Source organism: Mangifera indica, chromosome 19 (assembly GCF_011075055.1).
Source record: "Mangifera indica cultivar Alphonso chromosome 19, CATAS_Mindica_2.1, whole genome shotgun sequence".
NCBI classification, from domain to species: Eukaryota; Viridiplantae; Streptophyta; class Magnoliopsida; order Sapindales; family Anacardiaceae; genus Mangifera; species Mangifera indica.
In genome coordinates, this window is record NC_058155.1 from 9283703 (window position 1) to 9303207 (window position 19505).

A 19505-nucleotide genomic window follows, 5' to 3' on the forward strand; every position below is an offset into this window, starting at 1 on the left:
CTATCCAGCCTGTCCAAAAAACCTACTTATTTCTTTATTCTTGAGCTCCCTTCCCAACTTCACCTAAAGCTCCCTTTAAAGTTGGATATTTCTGTCACTGTACTAGCACGGCAAGCTTTGAGTGAGCTGGACTGCTTTTTGAAAACGGTTAATTTCATTTTCCCGCCTAAAGTTTTGTTCAAGATTTTTTTATTTTTTGATAATAATAACAATTTTTTCCTTAAAATGAAACTCTATCTAAATTGATTTTTGATATTATTTATATATTTGTATGATTTTAAAATTACTTAAGTATTTTTATTATGTAGTAAAATTACAATTATTGTTTACAGATTTTATATTGGGTCAAAGTTTGATGAAATACTAAGTTTTTATCTATTAATTTTTAAAAATTTAAAAATTCATTATTTTATTAAAAATTATTATTAGAGTTAAAAATAAAAAAAGTTATTTAATTAAAAATTTATTATATTTTCCTCTTTTTTATTTAAAAATTTATCAAATTTTCTCTATTCAAAGTAAAAAAATTGTCATTTTTTTATATTATTTTACTTATTCTCCTTCTTTATTGAATAAACATTTTTCAACCAATCTCTTATTTGTCAGTACTCACTCCTATCTTCAATATGAAGACACAATCATGAAAACAACAACTAAAACTAGCAATGTTTAGATCCATCAAGGTGGCTGAAATTTGTTGTGTAATAGATCTGTCACGATAGATCTTCAACAAAACCACTTTTAGTTAATTAAGTTTGATTTTTGGTAAAAAAAAAAATGTAGCAATATTCTCAAGGGGTGGAGTTGCTTTAGCCAAACCTTGAGTGTGAAACTGCAATTCGCTCTTTTTATGAAAGGGTTATGAGGCGAATGGACTATATTTCCACGCGCTGTAACTGATGAGATTAGAAGCTACGTGAAATGAGATGCGCGTGGAATATGTTTGTTCTTTTGGATTAAAGAACGCGCTTTGATTTGATGTACCGTTGGGTCTCTAGACACTCGTAAATGGAAAAGCCATCTGCCATACACTGACTTTATTGTCTCTTCCTGGCAGATTCCTTTTAACTTACTTCTTCCTTCTGTATATATATTCAACCTCCCTTCTCTGTTGAACACACAAACAAATTTTAAGCTTTCTCTCCTAATCTTTAATATATCTTAGCTTTTTTAGCTTCAAAAATGGCTTCTTTTGTTTCCAAAGTAATCTGTTTGATCTTTCTATTTCAAATCTCCTTGGCTGCAAGAACTCTTAATGAGCTTGCACAAGATCAAGTTTCTCAACTCTTTCAATACCACAATGGCCCTCTTCTTTCTGGAAAAATTTCCATTAATCTTATTTGGTATGGCAAGTTCAAGCCTTACCAGAGATCTATCATCTCTGATTTCATCACCTCACTCTCTTCTTCACCAGTAAGCACCAATCAGCCCTCAGTTGCCACGTGGTGGAAAACCACTGAGAAATACTACCACTTAAGCTCCAAAAAGAACAGTCTTTCACTGTCTCTCGGAGAACAAATTGTTGATGAAAAGTATTCCCTTGGAAAATCACTCTCAAGCAAGCAAATCGTTGCTTTGGCCTCAAAGGGTGAGCAAAAAGATGCCATAAACGTTGTGTTGACATCTGCCGATGTAACCGTTGATGGGTTTTGTATGAGCCGATGTGGGTCTCATGGATCTGCTCCGGGATCAAAGAGTGGCCAAGTTAAGGGGAAGAACTACAAGTTTGCCCACATCTGGGTTGGCAACTCGGAGACTCAGTGCCCGGGCCAATGTGCATGGCCATTCCACCAACCCATTTATGGACCACAGAACCCACCTTTGGTTGCACCAAACAACGATGTGGGTCTTGATGGAATGGTGATCAACTTGGCTGGTCTTTTGGCTGGAACCGCCACGAATCCGTTTGGAAATGGCTACTTTCAGGGCCCAAAAGAGGCACCACTGGAAGCTGCATCAGCTTGCCCTGGTGTTTATGGGAAAGGGGCTTATCCTGGTTATGCAGGAAACCTGTTGGTGGATTCGACAACGGGTGCTAGCTACAATGCAAATGGTGATAATGGGAGGAAGTACTTGCTTCCTGCTCTGTATGATCCCTCTACATCTTCCTGCTCAACTTTGGTGTAGGAAAGGAAAAGTCTAGCAGATTGTTAGTAGAATGTATACATAATTATCTAACTTGAGATAATGTAATTCTTTGATTTGTTAATTTTTGTTATGCTTTGCGGATTCATAATAGAAGAGCAAATTGCTTTGATTTGCTTTTTTCAAACGAGCATTTGTGTCAAAAATTAAAAGAATTAGAAGGAAGCTATCTGATTTTTGTTTCTTCTCTCTCCCAAAGAATTGAAGTTGGTTGGCATTGTGAAAACGAATGGCAAATTCTGGACAAGCCAGCCAACATAACTCAAAAAGCAATCATGTTGGAAGCTTTTTGTCTTGTCCATTTGTTGTCGGTCAAAAGAGAATCGAAGTGGTTCAGAGCTGTGAGCTGGTTGTGAGTAGTGTCCACAAAAATTGGTATCTCAGAAGTTTTTTCCCGGTGAGCAACTTTAAATGTGTGGTTGATACTTCACATGTGTGAAAGCATTTGAATTCTCAACCAAAAGGTACATAGCACTTTTACGAGTTATTAATTAAAATAATCCAAATTAGATGGGTTTAAACAAAATTGACTAATTTTGTAAAGGTTAAATGGAAATTATCAATACATTACATTTGAATGGAACCGATTATATATATGTAAGCCTTAAAAGTCTCTTCTCACAATCGAAATATGCTAAATAGAGGTTCTAAATTTAGTTTGAATTTAAGATCTTTAAACTTTTACGACTTTAATGAAAAAAAAAAATTTAATAAAAAAAAATCTCTATAATTAAATATAAGAATATATATATTTCCTCTAGCATATATTATTTATAATTTTTATAAAATTTGTCAATGATAATTTTGTTAGAATAAATTTAGAATCGACTATAGATAAAAGCTTATTTGAAAACGACAGATTTTAGAATTGATTTCATCAGCATATGTGAGTCGTAGTCACTTTACGTATTACACATGGTGGTGAAATCATAGGAAGGTGGAGGTTTTTGGATATTTGCCATGCATGCGTGGTGCGCATGGTGGAGGGGTTTTTTGATAATTCTAGTATACAGAGGGTTTTGATTATATTTTACCATACAAATCACCAATGGTGGCGTTTTTTATATTTTCCAGTACACTTGTTTAGTCGGCATGTGTGATGCTCATGCTAGGTTTTTTTTTTTTTTTTTAAATATTTTTCCATATGAGAGTTGTTGATTTCTTCCATTTGAAAGGTAATTGATATTTTTAATGTATATTTTTCAAAAATTTGATCTATATTTTCAACAAAGTATGAACTTGAAAATATTATGAAAACAAGCCAAATTATTCAAAGATGAGATATACATAGCATTAGAGTAATATTATATATATCTATTTTAGATTATAAATTATTTTCTATCAAATTGTGTTTGTGTTTCTCTACACCTCACTATCATGCTTGAGTTTCTTTGTCATCAATTTTAAATAAATGGTGTTGATATTAATACGGCGTATACAGTAAAATTTGTTGGCTCTGTAATTTTGTTCTTTAAAACAAGGCTTCCGTCTTCAGTTTCCCTTGGTCAAATTTACATTTTGTATTTTATTTGAAATAATAACTACTTTTGTAAGCTATTTCGTTGTCCTAGTCTTTGTTATTTGGCAGTACACTGCGGTGAATTTTATGATATAAATTAGTTTGAAAGCGAGAGTCGCGGGCGAACCATCAGTTAAAGCGCTGTCTTGCGGGCACTTAAGTCTTGGGAAGTTTTCTTTGATACTATAAATCGGTCCCTAATTCATCTTCAATTTACAGAGTCATAAGATCTCAATTTACCTGAATAATCATGGCTTCTTTTCTTTCCTCTCACGGTCTTCTTCTCATTGCCGTATTAATTTATTCACTTCAATTTACCTTGGCGGCAAAACTTGATAAATCGGTGTTTCCATACCATGCAGGCCCTCTACTTTCCGGCAACATCCCCGTTAATCTAGTTTGGTATGGAAAGTTCACTCCTGAACAACGCAGAATAATGTCAGATTTCATCGCCTCTCTTTCGAACCCAACACCGGAGCAGCCCTCTGTTGCGTCATGGCTGAGATTGACAGATAAATTTTACCACGCTGCCACGTTTCCTGTTTCTCTTAATCTTTCGTTGGGCGCAGAAGTCCTCGATGAGAATTACTCTCTGGGCAAATCGCTCACCAGCGCCCAGCTTTATGAGCTGGCCAAGAAGGGTGGCGAGGACCTGGTGCTTAATGTGCTTTTGACAGCCGCAGATGTAACAGTCGAAGAGTTTTGCCGGGGCAGATGTGGAACACATGCTTTGGGCACCGGACCCGTCAGTGGTAAGAAAAACAGCAACAGCAAGTTTAATTACATATGGGTTGGAAATTCAGAGACTCAGTGCGCAGGTCTCTGCGCATGGCCCTTCCACGAGGCAGCCAATGGGCCTAAGACTCCACCATTGAAGGCACCCAACGGTGATATTGGCCTTGATGGCATGGTGATCAACGTGGCTAGCCTTATGGCTGGAACTGTTACAAATCCTTTCGGAAACGGCTTCTACCAGGGTCCCAAAGATGCACCGCTGGAGGCTGCCACCGCTTGTCCTGGAGTTTTTGGAAAAGGGGCTTCCCCTGGATTCGCCGGAACCTTGCTGACTGACTCTAATACTGGTGCCAGCTACAATGCCAATGGTATTAATGGCAGAAAGTTTTTGCTTCCGGCTTTGATGGACCCTGAGACTGCAAATTGTGCCACTCTAGTTTGAGAGATGATATGGCATGCATTTATTTATAGTTATCCATACACCGGATTCTTTCCACTTCTATTTTCATTTATTCAATTTTGTGTTGCATTACAAGTTCAAATAATGAATCTGGAGATTGTACTTCCGTTCTAATGGTTCCTCTTGTTAGTTTTATAAATAAATGTTTTAGGTTTTTTCAGAGACATAATTATTCTGTGTTTGTTATCGATGGTATGCATCCCAGTTTAAGAACAAACTGACCGTCAAAACTTCAAGCTCAAAAAATAAGAATTCAGTTTTTGAGTGCAAAAAATAAGAACCTGGTCATGGTAATGGGTTGTGACGGTGGACAAGTTAATAAATAGTGTCAAACCAATTTGCGGGTCTTATCTAGAGACTCTATTACAATCCACAAGATTTGTGGCTCTCACTTTAAAGCCCTAATACAATCCACATGACTTATGCATCCGAAGTTTAAGAAGAAACCGATTGTTAAAATTTCAAGCTCAAAAAATAAGGATATGGTTTTGGTCATGACAATGAACTGTGACGATGGGCAAGTTGATCCACTAAGAAGTCAAGACTTGTAATATAACCCTCTACTTTTTAAGTCTTACTTTCATGAATCTTCAATGGTCGGTCCGTAAATCTATATTTATTTTTTATATTTTTTTAATAATTAGCGTCAAATCAATTTATGGGTCTTATCTAGAGGTTCTGATATAATCCATATGATTTGTGGTTTTTACTTTAAAGCCCTAAGACAATCTATATGACTTATGGGTCATGTCCTCATGGGGCCGTGTCAAAAATAAGGACTTGACTCTTGCCATGTCTACCTGATTCAAATTGTTACTCAATATAATATTATTCATGATCTTTTCAAAAAAGTTAGCATTCATTCCTAACGAATCTAAAGCAAATTTGGGTATCAACATTCAATTTCCAAGTTATAGATGAGAGAAAATATGATATATGTAGTTTACCAACACAATTAACATATAACTAAAATAAGATTGAATAAAAAATTTTCGACTACAATCATAGTCTTCATCTATATGGTCTAATACAATTATTTTGAATCCAATAAAGTTAAATAAACGTCAATTATAATTATAAATTTAACTCAAAAAACAAACCTTATTTAGCTAACTCGTAATTTTATTTGATAGTTACTTTTATACAAAGTTAAAACTTTTATAAGTACCTACTTAAAATATATTTCAAAACCCATTTGAATTTTTATGTCGAAATCTCTTGGATCCTTGTGTAAAAACGTGTCCAATAGTCACTATAATGAGATAGGTTTGTCTATCCATAAACAAAAGGAGTAATACTATGTATATCTATTTTTGGTACATAATTTATGTATACAGTGATGTATCATTATGTAATTAAATGATTTTAAAATATATATCATTATATAATAAATAAACATCTAATCACACGATAACACTGAGCTAAACGTGTCCCCGTTATTTTACATCATCCTTACAATAGTGCAATTCCTAAAAACGATTGACAGACCATAAGCGCTTATCCCATAAACAAAAGAATGACACGTCGTAGATAAATTTACATAACAAACGACATCCCAACCCCCAGCAGTTCAGCCCATTCTTGTTTAAACGGTTCCACCGTCGCCCTTTACCACATTTTCATTTCATTCTCGTTCCACATTCACTGGCTTTTCCATTCTCCAAATATGGAATCCGAATCACGTCAACATGATCACTCCCCCAAAACCCCACCCGCCTCCACGAGCACCACCGCCTCAACAACCACATCCTGCTGTGCCAAATGCGGCGGCCCTACCACTTTCGCGCCACCACCACCGTACTCCGACATCTCCCCACCTCCCACGTACCGTCCTATCCGTGCGCCAGCCGTTAACCTCCCTCCAAACAATCACTCTCAAGCCATAATTCTTGCTCCCGTTCCCCAATCTCAAAAAGTTCCCACAATTTCCCTTCCTTATAAATTCCAAATTCCTTGCAAACGAATCCAAACCCCCGATGACATCAACCACTTCATTGAGTCCGATTCCGGAAAGAATTTCCTCGGCTTCGTCGTCGCTCTCTCCGAGTCCATTCGTGGACACAAAATCTCCGATCAGTATCACGAGTCTCAAACAATCCGCACCCTTTTATCAATTATTGACGAGTTAATTCAATGGATCGACATGATTCCTCCGGCTGAGCAGTCATCTCGTTACGGCAACGTCTCTTACCGAACTTGGCATAGCCAATTAACTGAAAACAGTGATACCATAATGCTCCGTTTTTTGCCTGACGAACTTCAAGCTGCCACGGTCGAAATTGTTCCGTATTTTAATGACAGTTTCGGTAATTCGAGTCGTATTGATTACGGAACTGGTCATGAAACTAATTTCGCTGCTTGGTTATATTGCTTAGCTAGATTAGGAGTAATTAAGGAAGAGGATTATCAAGCTGTTGTGTCTAGGGTTTTTGTTAAGTACTTGGAGTTAATGAGGAAATTGCAATTAGTGTATTCTTTGGAGCCTGCAGGATCGCATGGAGTTTGGGGGTTGGATGATTATCATTTCTTGCCATTTATATTTGGCTCCTCGCAGTTGATTGATCATAAGTATATGAAGCCAAAGTCAATTCATAATCAGGATATTTTGGAAAATTTTTCCAATGAATATATGTATCTTTCGTGTATTGCTTTTGTGAAGAAGGTGAAGAAGGGTTTATTTGCCGAGCACTCGCCTTTGTTGGATGATATCAGTGGTGTGCCTAATTGGAATAAGGTTAATAGTGGGTTGCTGAAAATGTATAAGGCAGAGGTGCTCGGAAAGGTTCCTATTATGCAGCATTTTCTGTTCGGATGGCTCATTAGATGGTATTTTGCTTTTGTGTTTGCGAATTATTCGTTTAATTATCTATTTTGTAATTGATTGATTTTGGTTATGATTGCTCGGTATTACATGTTCCATTGGTTGTTTCTTGAATGGAAACAATTGAATAGGGTTTGAGTGTAAGAGATGAATTATGGAATTATCTATATGTTTTTTTATGTGGTACACTCGATTCTTGAATTGGTTGTTGCAAGGACAGGATTGAATGAACATGATGACTATATATACACTATTGCACTATTGTGAGTTGAAATGTAGTACTTACAATTTCTTTTTACTTAGGAATCACTTCAGCCGAGCTTGTAATAACTTGTTATAGATGCCTCTGTCATGTTTGAGTTACTACTTCTATGTCAGTTTCTGTGAATCATACAAACTTTTAACATGTACCATTTTAGATGCAATTTATTATGATTTTGAGTTGGAATGGGGTGCATTTTTTTTTTTTCTATGTTAATTAACCAGGTTGTTTAAGAATAGCTGGAGCGCTGTTTGGACTAGCTCTTTCATACAATCCATAAAGATTATGCAGTACATTCATTTGGCTTAAAGCTACGTTTCAGTTTAGGTACTTGTTGCAGAAGATGACATTAATTTTGATCTCATATATCATTACTCATAGTAGCTATAGTATTGTTTTCAATAAGGGATCACTTTCCTTGATCATGGTAAATAGAAATGGAAAGTGAGATTCTTTCCTTTCTCTGTCATTTTTTAAAAAATATTTTTATGTTTGACAACCAATCGGGTAAAATGTTTGATTTGCATCCCAATCTACAAACCAAAAAGGGTTTTAAAGGGTGCAGCCACTGCCTCAACCTTTATGTTAAGTCAAAATGTTGTTACCTGTCAGTGGCAGGTGCAAATTAGTTCTAAAATTTTCCTCTTTCTTGTAATTCATTTACTAATTCTTAACAAGATATTCACCCATCATCATATCATCCATATGCAGATAATTGAATTGTAGAGTCTAAATTGGGCTTGTGAGATAAGAATGTCGGAATGACTGCAAAACAGGAATGGTGGGTGGTTTTGGCTGTTGTAAGGGTTTATAGTTGCATTTGACTAAGTTTGCACTCACATAAAACTATTATCATTTTGCGCATATTTGATCTGCCTTTCCTTATTATAATGCTTATGTAAGAATTTTCTGATTACTACAATTTTTAGTATAATTGATTTCTGTCATTGGACATGTGACTATGATTTAGCACCAGTATACCTGCAGTCAGTATTTTTGGCTATCATAGAAATTGGTCGAAGCTTTGCTACATGTTTGCTTGGCCAATGATTTTTATCTTTATATTTTGAGAAGCTATCCATAAAATTCTGTTTTCTTGCGTTTCCTTCTTTTTTACTACCATACTATATAAGTGCATGCAAATGTGTAGCTTGTAGGAGTGTTGCATGTTGCTCTGTTATATAGAAAAGCCGAGTATACTTTGTTTTCCTTAAAACTCTGCTAATTAGTTTTTAATTTGTTTTTAATGCAGGGAGTAGTTTGATGATCAGCATCATTGGAATGTATGCAGTGGAATTGAGAGAGTTATTTTCCAGAAGGTTCTATGCACAGTTACTAGAGTAGAAACTTATTCGGAGTATATTTCTTTTTTGAGTATGAATTTGTTTTGAATTTCCACTTTTTTGTTTGCCAAGCTACTTGGCTTTAGCAGATGCAGTGTCACTGCTTTACTTTTCATTGATCATAATTTTCATTCGATGGAAACCCAACATGCTGCTGTTGAATGGATAATCTAATGATTCCGTTTGTCTACTAATATTTTCTATGTTAGAGCATCTAGTAAACAATTTTCTGTCCTAAATTCTGCAGTGAATTTTCTACTTTCTATCAGGCATGACAGATATAAACTATCTGTTTCTACATATTACATTCATATGTTGACATGAGCTGAGTGCAGTCTAGTTTTCATGGACAGATTGGTCTACAATTGTTTCATGTTTTTATACATTAATTTGGGTTAATCTTATGCTGTTCCTAAAATTGTCTTGTTATGCATTATAGCTGACTGAAAGCCACTATATCTGTGTTTGAAGCTTGTTAAAACAAACAAATGAACTTGTGGATCTTTTGGAAGAATAGACAAGTCAGCAGCTGGAAGTTTGTACCTTTGTATGTGCTATTTCTTTTTCCGTTTCAGAAACTAAAGTAATTAATTGTAGCTCCTATGCAAACAGTGGGTTGTCCAAGGAAGCTTTGCTGGCTTCCTTGGCCGCCATGGTTATGACATGAGAAATAGCGTATTTGTGTAGTGTTTAGAAGCAGCTAGTTGTCTCTGTTGAATTGTTGAGAAAAGATGCAAAATGTGCGTGTAACTTGCAGGATTTCATTTGCTTTGGCACAGTGGAGTACGCTTTGGATGCATTTGATTCAAGGTGATAAAATATTGTTTTGATCATTTATCTTTTATTAATAACATTATTTGGTTTGATATTTAGAGAAATTTTAACCACTCGCTTTTCTTTTATAAATAAGATTAATATTTTTCATTTCTCAGTTCATTTCAAACTCCTCCTATGTTTTTTGTAGTTCGAATTCGAATTTGATCTCAAACTTTGACTACTTTAAATCTAGCAACCAATGCTAGCCTGTATGGAAGGGCATAGCCAAATTTAAAGCTTGAGTAACATGTTGTCAGCTCTTTCCGTGACATGATGCTGACATAAGTGAAAGTGATTTTTTTTGCCCATTAATGACACATCACCGACCTCGGGAAAAATATGTGGGAGTGTAGACATGACATTACTTCCTGCCCTTGGACCATATAATGCCACTAAGCATAAATTTTCACCGGTTGAGATCACGACTTCCTCCGTCTCAATTAATCAACGCCTATGTCCTGCAGAAAACTCTCTTGAAACCATGAACCTGAGCCAGCCTATTAATGTCGTTCAAACCAGGAGCCATTCTCCAAGTTGGTCAGATGTCAGAATGTCACATTTAATGTTTGATCATACTTCAAGTGTTTGGTTAATATATGTTAAAACTTTATTAACTCCTCTTAAAGAACTTGTAAAGTATGCCCTGCCAACCCACACAAGCCTCCACGAAATAGACATTGTTTCGTGAACACCAGACGCCCTTCACCAACAGCTTGTGTCGGTGTCACCATTTTCTCTTCTAACGGTTTTTGACTGGTTCGAATGGCCATTTCCCATGGGAACTTCGCCAAATGAAAATTTCTAACTCCTTTGTTTGAAAAACCTATTTGTATAAAACGCAGGAAAAAACAAAAATGTTTCTTTTTAATTATAGGTAAATAGTAATTTATCCAAAACGTTAATAAATTTTTTATCCGATTCTTAATAATTATAAAAATTAAAAGTTATGAAAAAAAAAAACTAAAAATTATAAAAAAGTCATCGGTGATACTAAAATCTTGTTTCTCCTTGGTGGGATTGGAATCTTGTTTCCTTCAAAGATCGTATCGCCAATTGCTTCTCCTTTCATCACCTTCTCCTTGCCCATTGATTTATTCTTTGACTCTAGTAATTTCTCCCTCTTTGATCTTCTTCTCCCATCTCAAGCTCATGCACCAATAGTGAATGTCACCCTGCCTCTTCTCCAACTCACATCTTAGATTTGGAAACTACCGCTTCCATACATGTTGGCTTCCCCCTAAGTGCTTTTTGGCACTCAAAAAATGATAAAGGTGAATAAAAAAAAGATGAGAGCAAAAAGAAAATATAAAATAACTAAGATAAACTTATAATTTGTTTATATTATTAGAACCATAAATTATATTAATTCTAACTATTAAATATAACATTTGATTTCAACCAATGAATGAAAAATTAGATTTTTTAAATTTAAAAAATAAAAAAATTATTTCATCAAATTTGAGGTGTAAAAAATAATTCCGCCTTTTTCATGTGATGTAACATAAATTTTGTCTTTTCAAAACCCTAAAAATTCATAAAACTATTAAATACTACCAAGCTTGGTTGAATTGTCGTTAACAATGCACCATGACGCTCAGTTGTCACGATGGTAATGTGCATGATTTTATCTCGGCCAAAGGACTATTTCCCGCCCAAGGCATGCTTTTTTTTTAGATGCACTCCCGTTAACTTTGAAAATCTAATTTATCCGCCAATAGACCGTTAAAATTAACTAAGTTTATTAGTCATATCATTTCCTCCCCCCCCCCCCCCCCTCCAAACTCTAAAAACTAACAATTTTCTCCCACCCCAAGTTTTCAAAAACTATATTTTCCATTTAGGGTTTCCAAACCTTCAGATCCTATTTTTTCGACAATGATCAACGATCTCCAAGCATCTACTCTTCCTCTTCGACGACCCCTCCTTCTGGCCATACATCTCCCGACGCAGTGTGGCATCGTCGTCGACGAAGACGACTCGTCTTCGTCGACGCTTAGGAGGGAAAAAAGTTGCACTTTTGGAAAAAGGAGACGCCGGAGAGGAAGAGACATCGCCTGGAGATTGTTGATCGTTATCAAAAAATTCAATCCAAAAGTTTAGAAACCCTAGGGGGAAAATGTTGTTTTTGAAAACTTGGATTGGGGAAAAATTGTTAGTTTTTAGAGTTGGGAGAAAAATAAAATAAAATTTAAGTTTATTTTTAATATTATAAATAAAATAATGATTTTGCCCTTGAAACCGTTTTTTTTAACAATCTATAGATAGGTAAATTGGATTTTCAAAATTAACAGGGAAAAATTTGAAATAAAAAAGCATACCTTGGGTGGGAAATAGTCTTTTGACCTTTTGTCTCCGACCAAATGACTATTTCTCACGTAAGTTTTAACACAAAGATAAATATATATTCATAAAGTTTTAAAAAATTAAATATTTATCTATCACATTGTTTTTGTTAAAATTTATTGTTAAGTATAAAAATAAAATCATCATTTAATTAATAATATTAAAAAATTAAAATTTTATTTCATCCTCCCTCCATAATTTAAAAAATTAATAATTCTTCTCCACTCAAAAGCGTGAAAAGTTACATTTTTTTCTCTAGGGTTTCATTTATTCCTTTCTTTCTCCGGCCAACCTCCCAACTACTAGCGCTCCCTTTGCATCCTGAACGAAGATGCAACCTCTGTACTCTGGCCACAAATGCGACCAATCATCTAGATTCGTCGCTTGATGAACACATTCCTTCCCACCATCTTCATCATGTTCATGGCCAAAAAACGATCCAAATCTGAATGAATCAACATCAAAAGATTTATTTGATGTCGATTCATCAGTCGAACAAAAACAATAAATCATCTTTGTTTGACAAAATTGGTCCAATGGGAAGGTCGATGGTTGGAGAAGAAGATTGTGAAAATGCTGACCAAATGTGAGAAGGTCAATCAAAGGTGAAAATGACATTCAGTCGTCGGAGAATGATGAAAAAATATATAAGAAAATATAATTTTTTAAAGTTTAATTATAAAAAAAAATTATTATTTTTTTAAACTAAAAAGATAAAATGATATAAATTTTTAAGATTTTAAAATTTAATAGTAAAATGATAAATTTAATCTTATATCTAATAAAAAGTTTTAAAATAAATTAACCCAAAACTTGAGTGTTTAAATTTTTAAAATCTTATTAATATGTATTTGTTAAAACTTCGGCCTTTCATCTCCCTCTCATTTCTTCTTCTGCTCTAAAGAGCATGTGTACCCTTTTTGAGTTTTTTCCTCTCTCTCTCTCTCTCTCTTTTTTAATCCTTTTTCTCATTCACCCTGTTAGCCTTGCTTTTTACTCTTGTTGTTTGTTCTTGTTGTTGGTTGCATTGATAGCTTTTGGTTAGGTGGAAAGATAGGACTAATTTTCTGCTCTCTCTCTTTCCTTCTTTTGTTCACCTTTCTCTCACTTCTGAGCGTTTCGCTGAGCTTCTTTTTTCCCCTACTTCTTGGCGGATATACCGGTGAGTTCTTTTGCATAATCCAAATCCAGAAAGTTTCTGCCTTTTGAACAAAACCCACTTCTTGGTTTAGATGTATGTAAATTTTCTCTTTTTTTTGCCGTCACTCTGAAACTGATTAAAGAACAGAAACTGAAACGGGGATGATTATCATCTTTTGTTGTAATCTTCTGGGTTTGAGATTTAACTTCTAAACAATAGTAGTTATAGTACTAACTTCACTTCAACGTTTTGTACTTCAAGTAATTTTTTTTCTTTTCTTTTACTACATTTTCTTGGTACAAATATAATTCCTGTCCATTTCCTTATATAATTGGAGGCTCTGGTAGAGTTCAATTACTCTTTAATTTGCATGCAGTAACCTTCTTTATGCTAATATTATTCTGTCTTTATGCTTGTTAGCCGGAATCTTGATCGATTTATTATACTATGTTTTGCTCTCCCACTTCGACAAAGTTTCTTGTTTTTTTATTGGATTTTTTTAGTTGCTTCTCATGCGTGATAATTTTCCGCAATTTGCTTAGTGGGTTTGATTAGATCTATGAAGCTGGTTTATTTGTGTCTTTTATGCGTTAATTTTTGTGTTCATTGTCAGTATTTTTTGTTCAGATAATTTGGTCCTCTGATTTTTCTTTTGAGATTCTCTGAATTTGGCCCTTGCTTTATATTATCGAAGATATTTTTTTTTTTCATTCCTTTAAATTTATCATTTCCTTTTCATATCTACTGAATTACCCTTTTTAGAAAGTTCTAAATGCATCATTTCTTGTTCTTCAATCGATTGTATTATGCGTTATTGACAAGCGAACGGTAGTTTTTCACCTTTGATTATGCAATGTGAGTGGTTATGTTTTTGAACATGAATCTTATCTCTGATTCTTCGTTACTTTGTTTTCCTAGTTTTGAGCCTATCTTCCTTATTTAAACAATGCTGACTTTAGGATTGTTTTCAACTTTTGTTTGTTTGTTGGGTTAAGACAGTTAGGATGGAAGGCGAAAGTGATTTTCGAAATTGGGATGAGCTAATACCAGATGCTCTTGGACTAATCTTTAAACACCTATCACTCCAGGAGGTACTAACAGTAATCCCTCGGGTTTGCAAATCATGGGGAAAAGCAGTATCAGGACCATATTGTTGGCAAGAGATTGATATTGAAGAATGGAGCAATCGGTGCCAGCCTGACCATATTGATCGGATGCTTCAAATGTTGATCACAAGAAGTTCTGGATCTCTCCGCAAGCTCTGTGTTTCTGGCCTGCAAAATGACATTATGTTTGCCTTTATTGCAGAAAAGTAATAAAAATGCACTTTTTTGGACCACCCCCTTTCAAATTCTGATTTTATGATACAGTGATACCTTTTTTACATGCTTTGTGCCTTAACCTATGTTTTTAGTTGTAATGTTCTTTCTTTTTTAACATGCCTGCAAAATTTACTTATGAAAATGGAATCATGTCTCAGTTAAATCTATTTGATTTTAGATCCCTTTTGAAAGCTTTCAGTTTCCTGGATTGTGCATTTTCAAATATTCTAGAACTTCAAATGACTTTCATTTAAACTCTGTTTGCACATTTTTGCTGATATGGATGTTCTTTTCCCTGTTTTACAAGTGCTGGTTCCCTTCATACATTGCGCCTACCAAGAAGTGAGATGAGTGATTCTGTTGCTGAACAGATTGCTGGAAGGCTTTCAGCCATCACTTTTCTGGATTTGAGCTACTGCAACAAAATTGGTGCTCATGCTTTAGAGGCCATAGGAAAGAACTGTAAATTGCTGGTGGGCTTGTGCCGGAACATGCACCCATTAGTGACAGGAAAGCTCACGCAAGATGATGAGGCTAATGCCATTTCTGCAACAATGCCTAAGCTTAGGCGTCTTGAGATGGCTTACCACGATCTTAGCACTGAAAGTGTTGTAAATATCCTTTGTAGCTGCTCTCAGCTAGAATTTTTAGATTTGAGAGGGTGTTGGGGTGTCAAACTTGATGACAAGTTCATCAAAGGGAAGTTCCCAAACTTGAAGATTTTGGGACCCATTATCAAGGATTGCTATGAGATCAATGATTGGGATGATTGTTCTGATTACACAGATAGTTCTGAGTACTTGGCCTGGGAATTCCTAGCTGGTGGAATGGGTGATTACGATGATGACGACGACGACGATGAAATCTACAACGGAATGTGGGATGATGAAGGAAGGCTGGAGGAGCTTGAGCTAAGATTCTATGATGGAATTGTTGAAGATGCAGGAGTCTATGGCTGGCCTCCATCACCTTAGGTTCTGTGTTTCTTCCCTGTTGTTTATCTTGGAACTACTACTATATGCTCTAAATGTAGTGTATGTTTCAATAGGAATGAACTTATTGTGGATTGTATCTCTTCTTTTATGCCTAATATAAGTTCCAAGTGAAGGGTTCCTTGTATAGAGTCTGCATTGTCCTGAGTGTATTTTTGTTGATGATTAACAAGTACAATATTACATGTGTACATTTTTTAGTACATAATTAGGTATACAAATAATGTGTTTTCATGCGATTAAGTATTATTTTATCTTTAATTCAAAATTATCCATTCACATGATAACACATTATCTGTGTACTCAATTATGTATTTAAAAATATGTTCACGTAGTTTTATTGAATTAACAACTAGATTTGAAAGTAAATACCCTTCAGGTGTAAATAGAAAGGTAGATCCATATGAAACAAGAAAATTTTACTTGTGTCAGATTGGCTCCTAAAGGATGAGTCGTTACACATCTCGAATATAGACTGCACCAAAAGAGAGTTAGAGTTGGTCTACATGAATTGATATTTTTGAAGGAAGTATCAGAACATTGGTGACTCTAATGCTAGGCTGCCAGCCACTTTGCAGGCAACTCAATCAAACCTAGCCTTCCAATTCCAATTTCAATTTCAATGGCCCTCCATTAATATTCCAGGAAAAAATAATCCTGGTTAAACAATAATGTTTTTTTTTTCTCTTTTCCAACAAATCCTAATTTCATAATCCTGGTTCATGTCACAGTCACTACTTGTATTTTAGAAAGTTGAATGGCTAGTGGTGTGAGCGTCTGTAGAGAAGTTACTTTTACAGCCACTGCCGCATTAACCACTGATAAAATATTATTATCATTAGGAAGGTCTTTTTAAAAAACGTTAAGTAATGGAGTGATTAAAAAAGTGATGCCTAAGTGGCATTGCTTTGGTCTTAAAGAATATAAAGGAATCAAAATTTTAGTTAAATTATTCTTATAAATTTTGAATATATAAATAAATATATATTTAATATATATATGTATATTAAATAATTAAGTTATTTTTAATAAAAATAAAATAATATTAATTATATAATAAAATATTATATATTTATTTATAAAATTATTTTTTAAGATATGTATAATTTAGACAAGTCGGCATGTGTAGATGTAGGTCACATGATTACATGTGATTCTTGTCTTTGGATCTTGTCCTTTTCTCTTCAAAATTGACAACGTACGTACGCTTGTTTGTGTTGAGATCCGTGGTTTTTGAGCACTGAAGCAAATGCATCGCACGTGCTTTATAATAGGGTTTTAAAAATAAATAATTAAAATAATCACAAATAAAGCAATTTAAAGTTTCATCTCGTCCCCTGCTCATAAAACAAATTATTATTATAATTTTACTTATTTGAGTCTAATCAAAGAAATTGAATCAATTACCCTAAATAAATGAAATTTTTAATTTAATAATTATAAAGATATCAACCCCATAACCATTAATTTTAAAATATTATTAAAAAATTTAAAATCGTATTTTCAAATTTGATATCTCATATTTTTATTATTTAAATTATATTTTAACAAAAATATAAAAATATTTTTTTGTGATAATAAAAAAATTTTATTTAAATCAAACTACTCATTAAATAAGATAATTTAAATTCATATTTTTTTATATATAATTTTTTTTTATTATTACTCATATTATTTTTTGGAGGCAAAAATATTGCATTTTGATTGATTTATTTATGCAAGCTTCCAATTGATGAAAAAAGTAAGAGGCCCACCATTGGCAGTGTCTTTAAATACGCAATTGAAGTGGTCCACATCCTTAGTGGTCCCCTTTTTCAAAGACAAGGAGCAATGATCAATTGCTTTGCTTTGCTAAGATTCGCCTTGCCTTTATTAATTTTTTGTTTTTATATGTGACACTCCAATGGGAAAACCTTTCTATCATAGCTATCAAGTCTTTACAATATGATATAATGCATATAAAAAATACTATGTATTATAATTGATATGATATAATTAATATATTATATAATATAATATATATTATTAATACAAATCGATATATTTTTTTAAAAAAATATTGATATAATAGATGAGTATGTAAACTTTTTAAAATTTTTAAAGATATTTGTGATATTTTTCAAAATGATGACATATTAATTATATTTTTAAAAACTGTATCATATAATATGATACGATATAATATTTGATATATGATACTTAAAATTAGATTTTTTGATATACGATACAATATACTATTTTACTATTATGATTTTTAGTATGAGCCTAGGAGTTTCATGTTCTCATAAATATTTTTTAAAAATAAATTCTGAAATTATCTACATTTTTTTACAATATAATTGGAAAATCAATACTATTTATTTGTATTTGTTTTTTATTGCAGTAAAAATTTTTAGGTTACAACTGACAGAGTGATTTACACGTTGCAACCCAAGGATTGAACTTAAAATAGTTTTTTTAAAACCCATTATATGTATAGTTACTTTATTCAACCCAAAACCTAACTCTTAAAAAAAAAAAAAAAAAAACTCTTATACAGTATCAAAAAGTTGAACTGTCATAATATTTCTAATTATTTTGATTTATAAAATTATTATATTATCTAGAATTAATAATAAAATAATATCATTTTGTATAGTAAATTTGTTATTAATTCTCTCTTCTCTCATTTTCACTTTTACCAACATCTTCCTTGTAGATTATGTTGATTACATTAAGTTTATGATGGGTTTCAATTTAGATAGATAGTGGTTCTTGTGGCTAAGGTTTTCAAACTTCAATTATAAAAACTAAATTTCAAATTTTTAAATCTATAAAAAAGTCGAATAGTTATGTTTGGGGTTATATTAGATTTGGATATAGAAAGATGGTGGTCTTGGTGGGTTTGGCTTCATTGGGTGGTAGTTATGGTAGGTTTTACCTAGATGTGTAGTAGTTGTGACAAATAAGATTTCCAAAATTTGAATTGTATGTTTTCAAACTCATAAAAAGCTAAATAATCATGTTTGAAATTACAGTGAGTTTGAGTTTGACTGGGCAATAGTTCTAATGAGTTTGGGTTTGGTTTTGTGACAATTCTGATGAGTTTGGGTTAGACTAGGTAGTGGTTTTATAGTGGGTTTGAGCTTTGATGGATGATATATATAATGGTTAAGGTTTCCAAACTTGAATTATAGAAATTGAATTGCAGACTTCCAAACCTATATAAATGTTAAAGTTCAATTGTAAATAATTGATTTTTTTTTTTTTTTTTAACTTTTGAAAGGTGAAATTACTATTTTATTCTGACAGTGTTAGGTTTTTTTTTTTTAAAACAGAATTAGGCTTTGAGTAGTAAAATGTAATTTATACATCTGACGGGTGAAAAATGTTTTATAGCAAAACCTTGGGTGGAAAAGCAGAAGTCACTCAAACTGCAAAAGTTCTTTCCAATGGGCCAAGATCTCATACGCGACCCATCAACAAGATCAAGGGAGCTTACCCCTCTCAAACAAGTTCATAGAAATAATGCAGATATTTTGTCCATTTTTAAAAACATTTTAATCACTTAATTTTCAATTTCCACCTGAAAATTAGAGCTATTATCTCAATTTTTTTTTTAAGTAA

The 19505-nt window shown here is 33.4% G+C and overlaps 4 protein-coding genes across 14 annotated transcripts; all 4 read left to right on the forward strand.

Annotated features, from left to right (window-relative positions):
* Nucleotides 1-1108: 1108 nt before the first annotated feature.
* On the forward strand, nt 1109-2272 carry LOC123202586 (protein PHOSPHATE-INDUCED 1-like). Its single transcript, XM_044618531.1, has one exon. It carries the CDS (start codon nt 1183-1185, stop codon nt 2125-2127), a length of 945 nt encoding a protein of 314 aa, XP_044474466.1. The 5' UTR covers nt 1109-1182; the 3' UTR covers nt 2128-2272.
* A 1603-nt stretch (nt 2273-3875) lies between these two features.
* Nucleotides 3876-5028, forward strand: LOC123203616 (protein PHOSPHATE-INDUCED 1-like). The gene has a single exon (XM_044620056.1). It carries the CDS (start codon nt 3915-3917, stop codon nt 4839-4841), a length of 927 nt encoding a protein of 308 aa, XP_044475991.1. The 5' UTR covers nt 3876-3914; the 3' UTR covers nt 4842-5028.
* Nucleotides 5029-6415: 1387 nt separating this feature from the next.
* Nucleotides 6416-10172, forward strand: LOC123203145 (serine/threonine-protein phosphatase 2A activator-like). Of its 9 annotated transcripts, XR_006499209.1 has the most exons (6): nt 6416-7685; nt 8167-8269; nt 8654-8723; nt 9195-9261; nt 9757-9832; nt 10043-10172. XR_006499209.1 is itself a non-coding variant. In XM_044619333.1 (2 exons), the coding sequence occupies exons 1-2, from the start codon at nt 6526-6528 to the stop codon at nt 9199-9201; spliced, it is 1167 nt and encodes a 388-aa protein (XP_044475268.1). In that variant the 5' UTR covers nt 6420-6525; the 3' UTR covers nt 9202-9479. The 9 variants fall into 9 exon arrangements, 1 of the variants encoding a protein (XP_044475268.1); XR_006499207.1 differs by having other exon boundaries at nt 9725-10172; XR_006499205.1 differs by having other exon boundaries at nt 9757-10172.
* A 3151-nt stretch (nt 10173-13323) lies between these two features.
* LOC123203146 (F-box protein FBW2-like) lies at nt 13324-16136 on the forward strand. 3 transcript variants are annotated; one of them, XM_044619335.1, is made up of 3 exons: nt 13324-13606; nt 14581-14897; nt 15215-16136. In XM_044619335.1, exons 2-3 carry the CDS (start codon nt 14590-14592, stop codon nt 15879-15881), a joined length of 975 nt encoding a protein of 324 aa, XP_044475270.1. In that variant the 5' UTR covers nt 13324-13606; nt 14581-14589; the 3' UTR covers nt 15882-16136. The 3 variants fall into 3 exon arrangements, with proteins under 3 accessions (XP_044475270.1, XP_044475271.1, XP_044475269.1); XM_044619336.1 differs by having other exon boundaries at nt 14585-14897; XM_044619334.1 differs by lacking the exon at nt 13324-13606 and adding an exon at nt 13715-14440 and having other exon boundaries at nt 14585-14897.
* Nucleotides 16137-19505: the final 3369 nt, after the last annotated feature.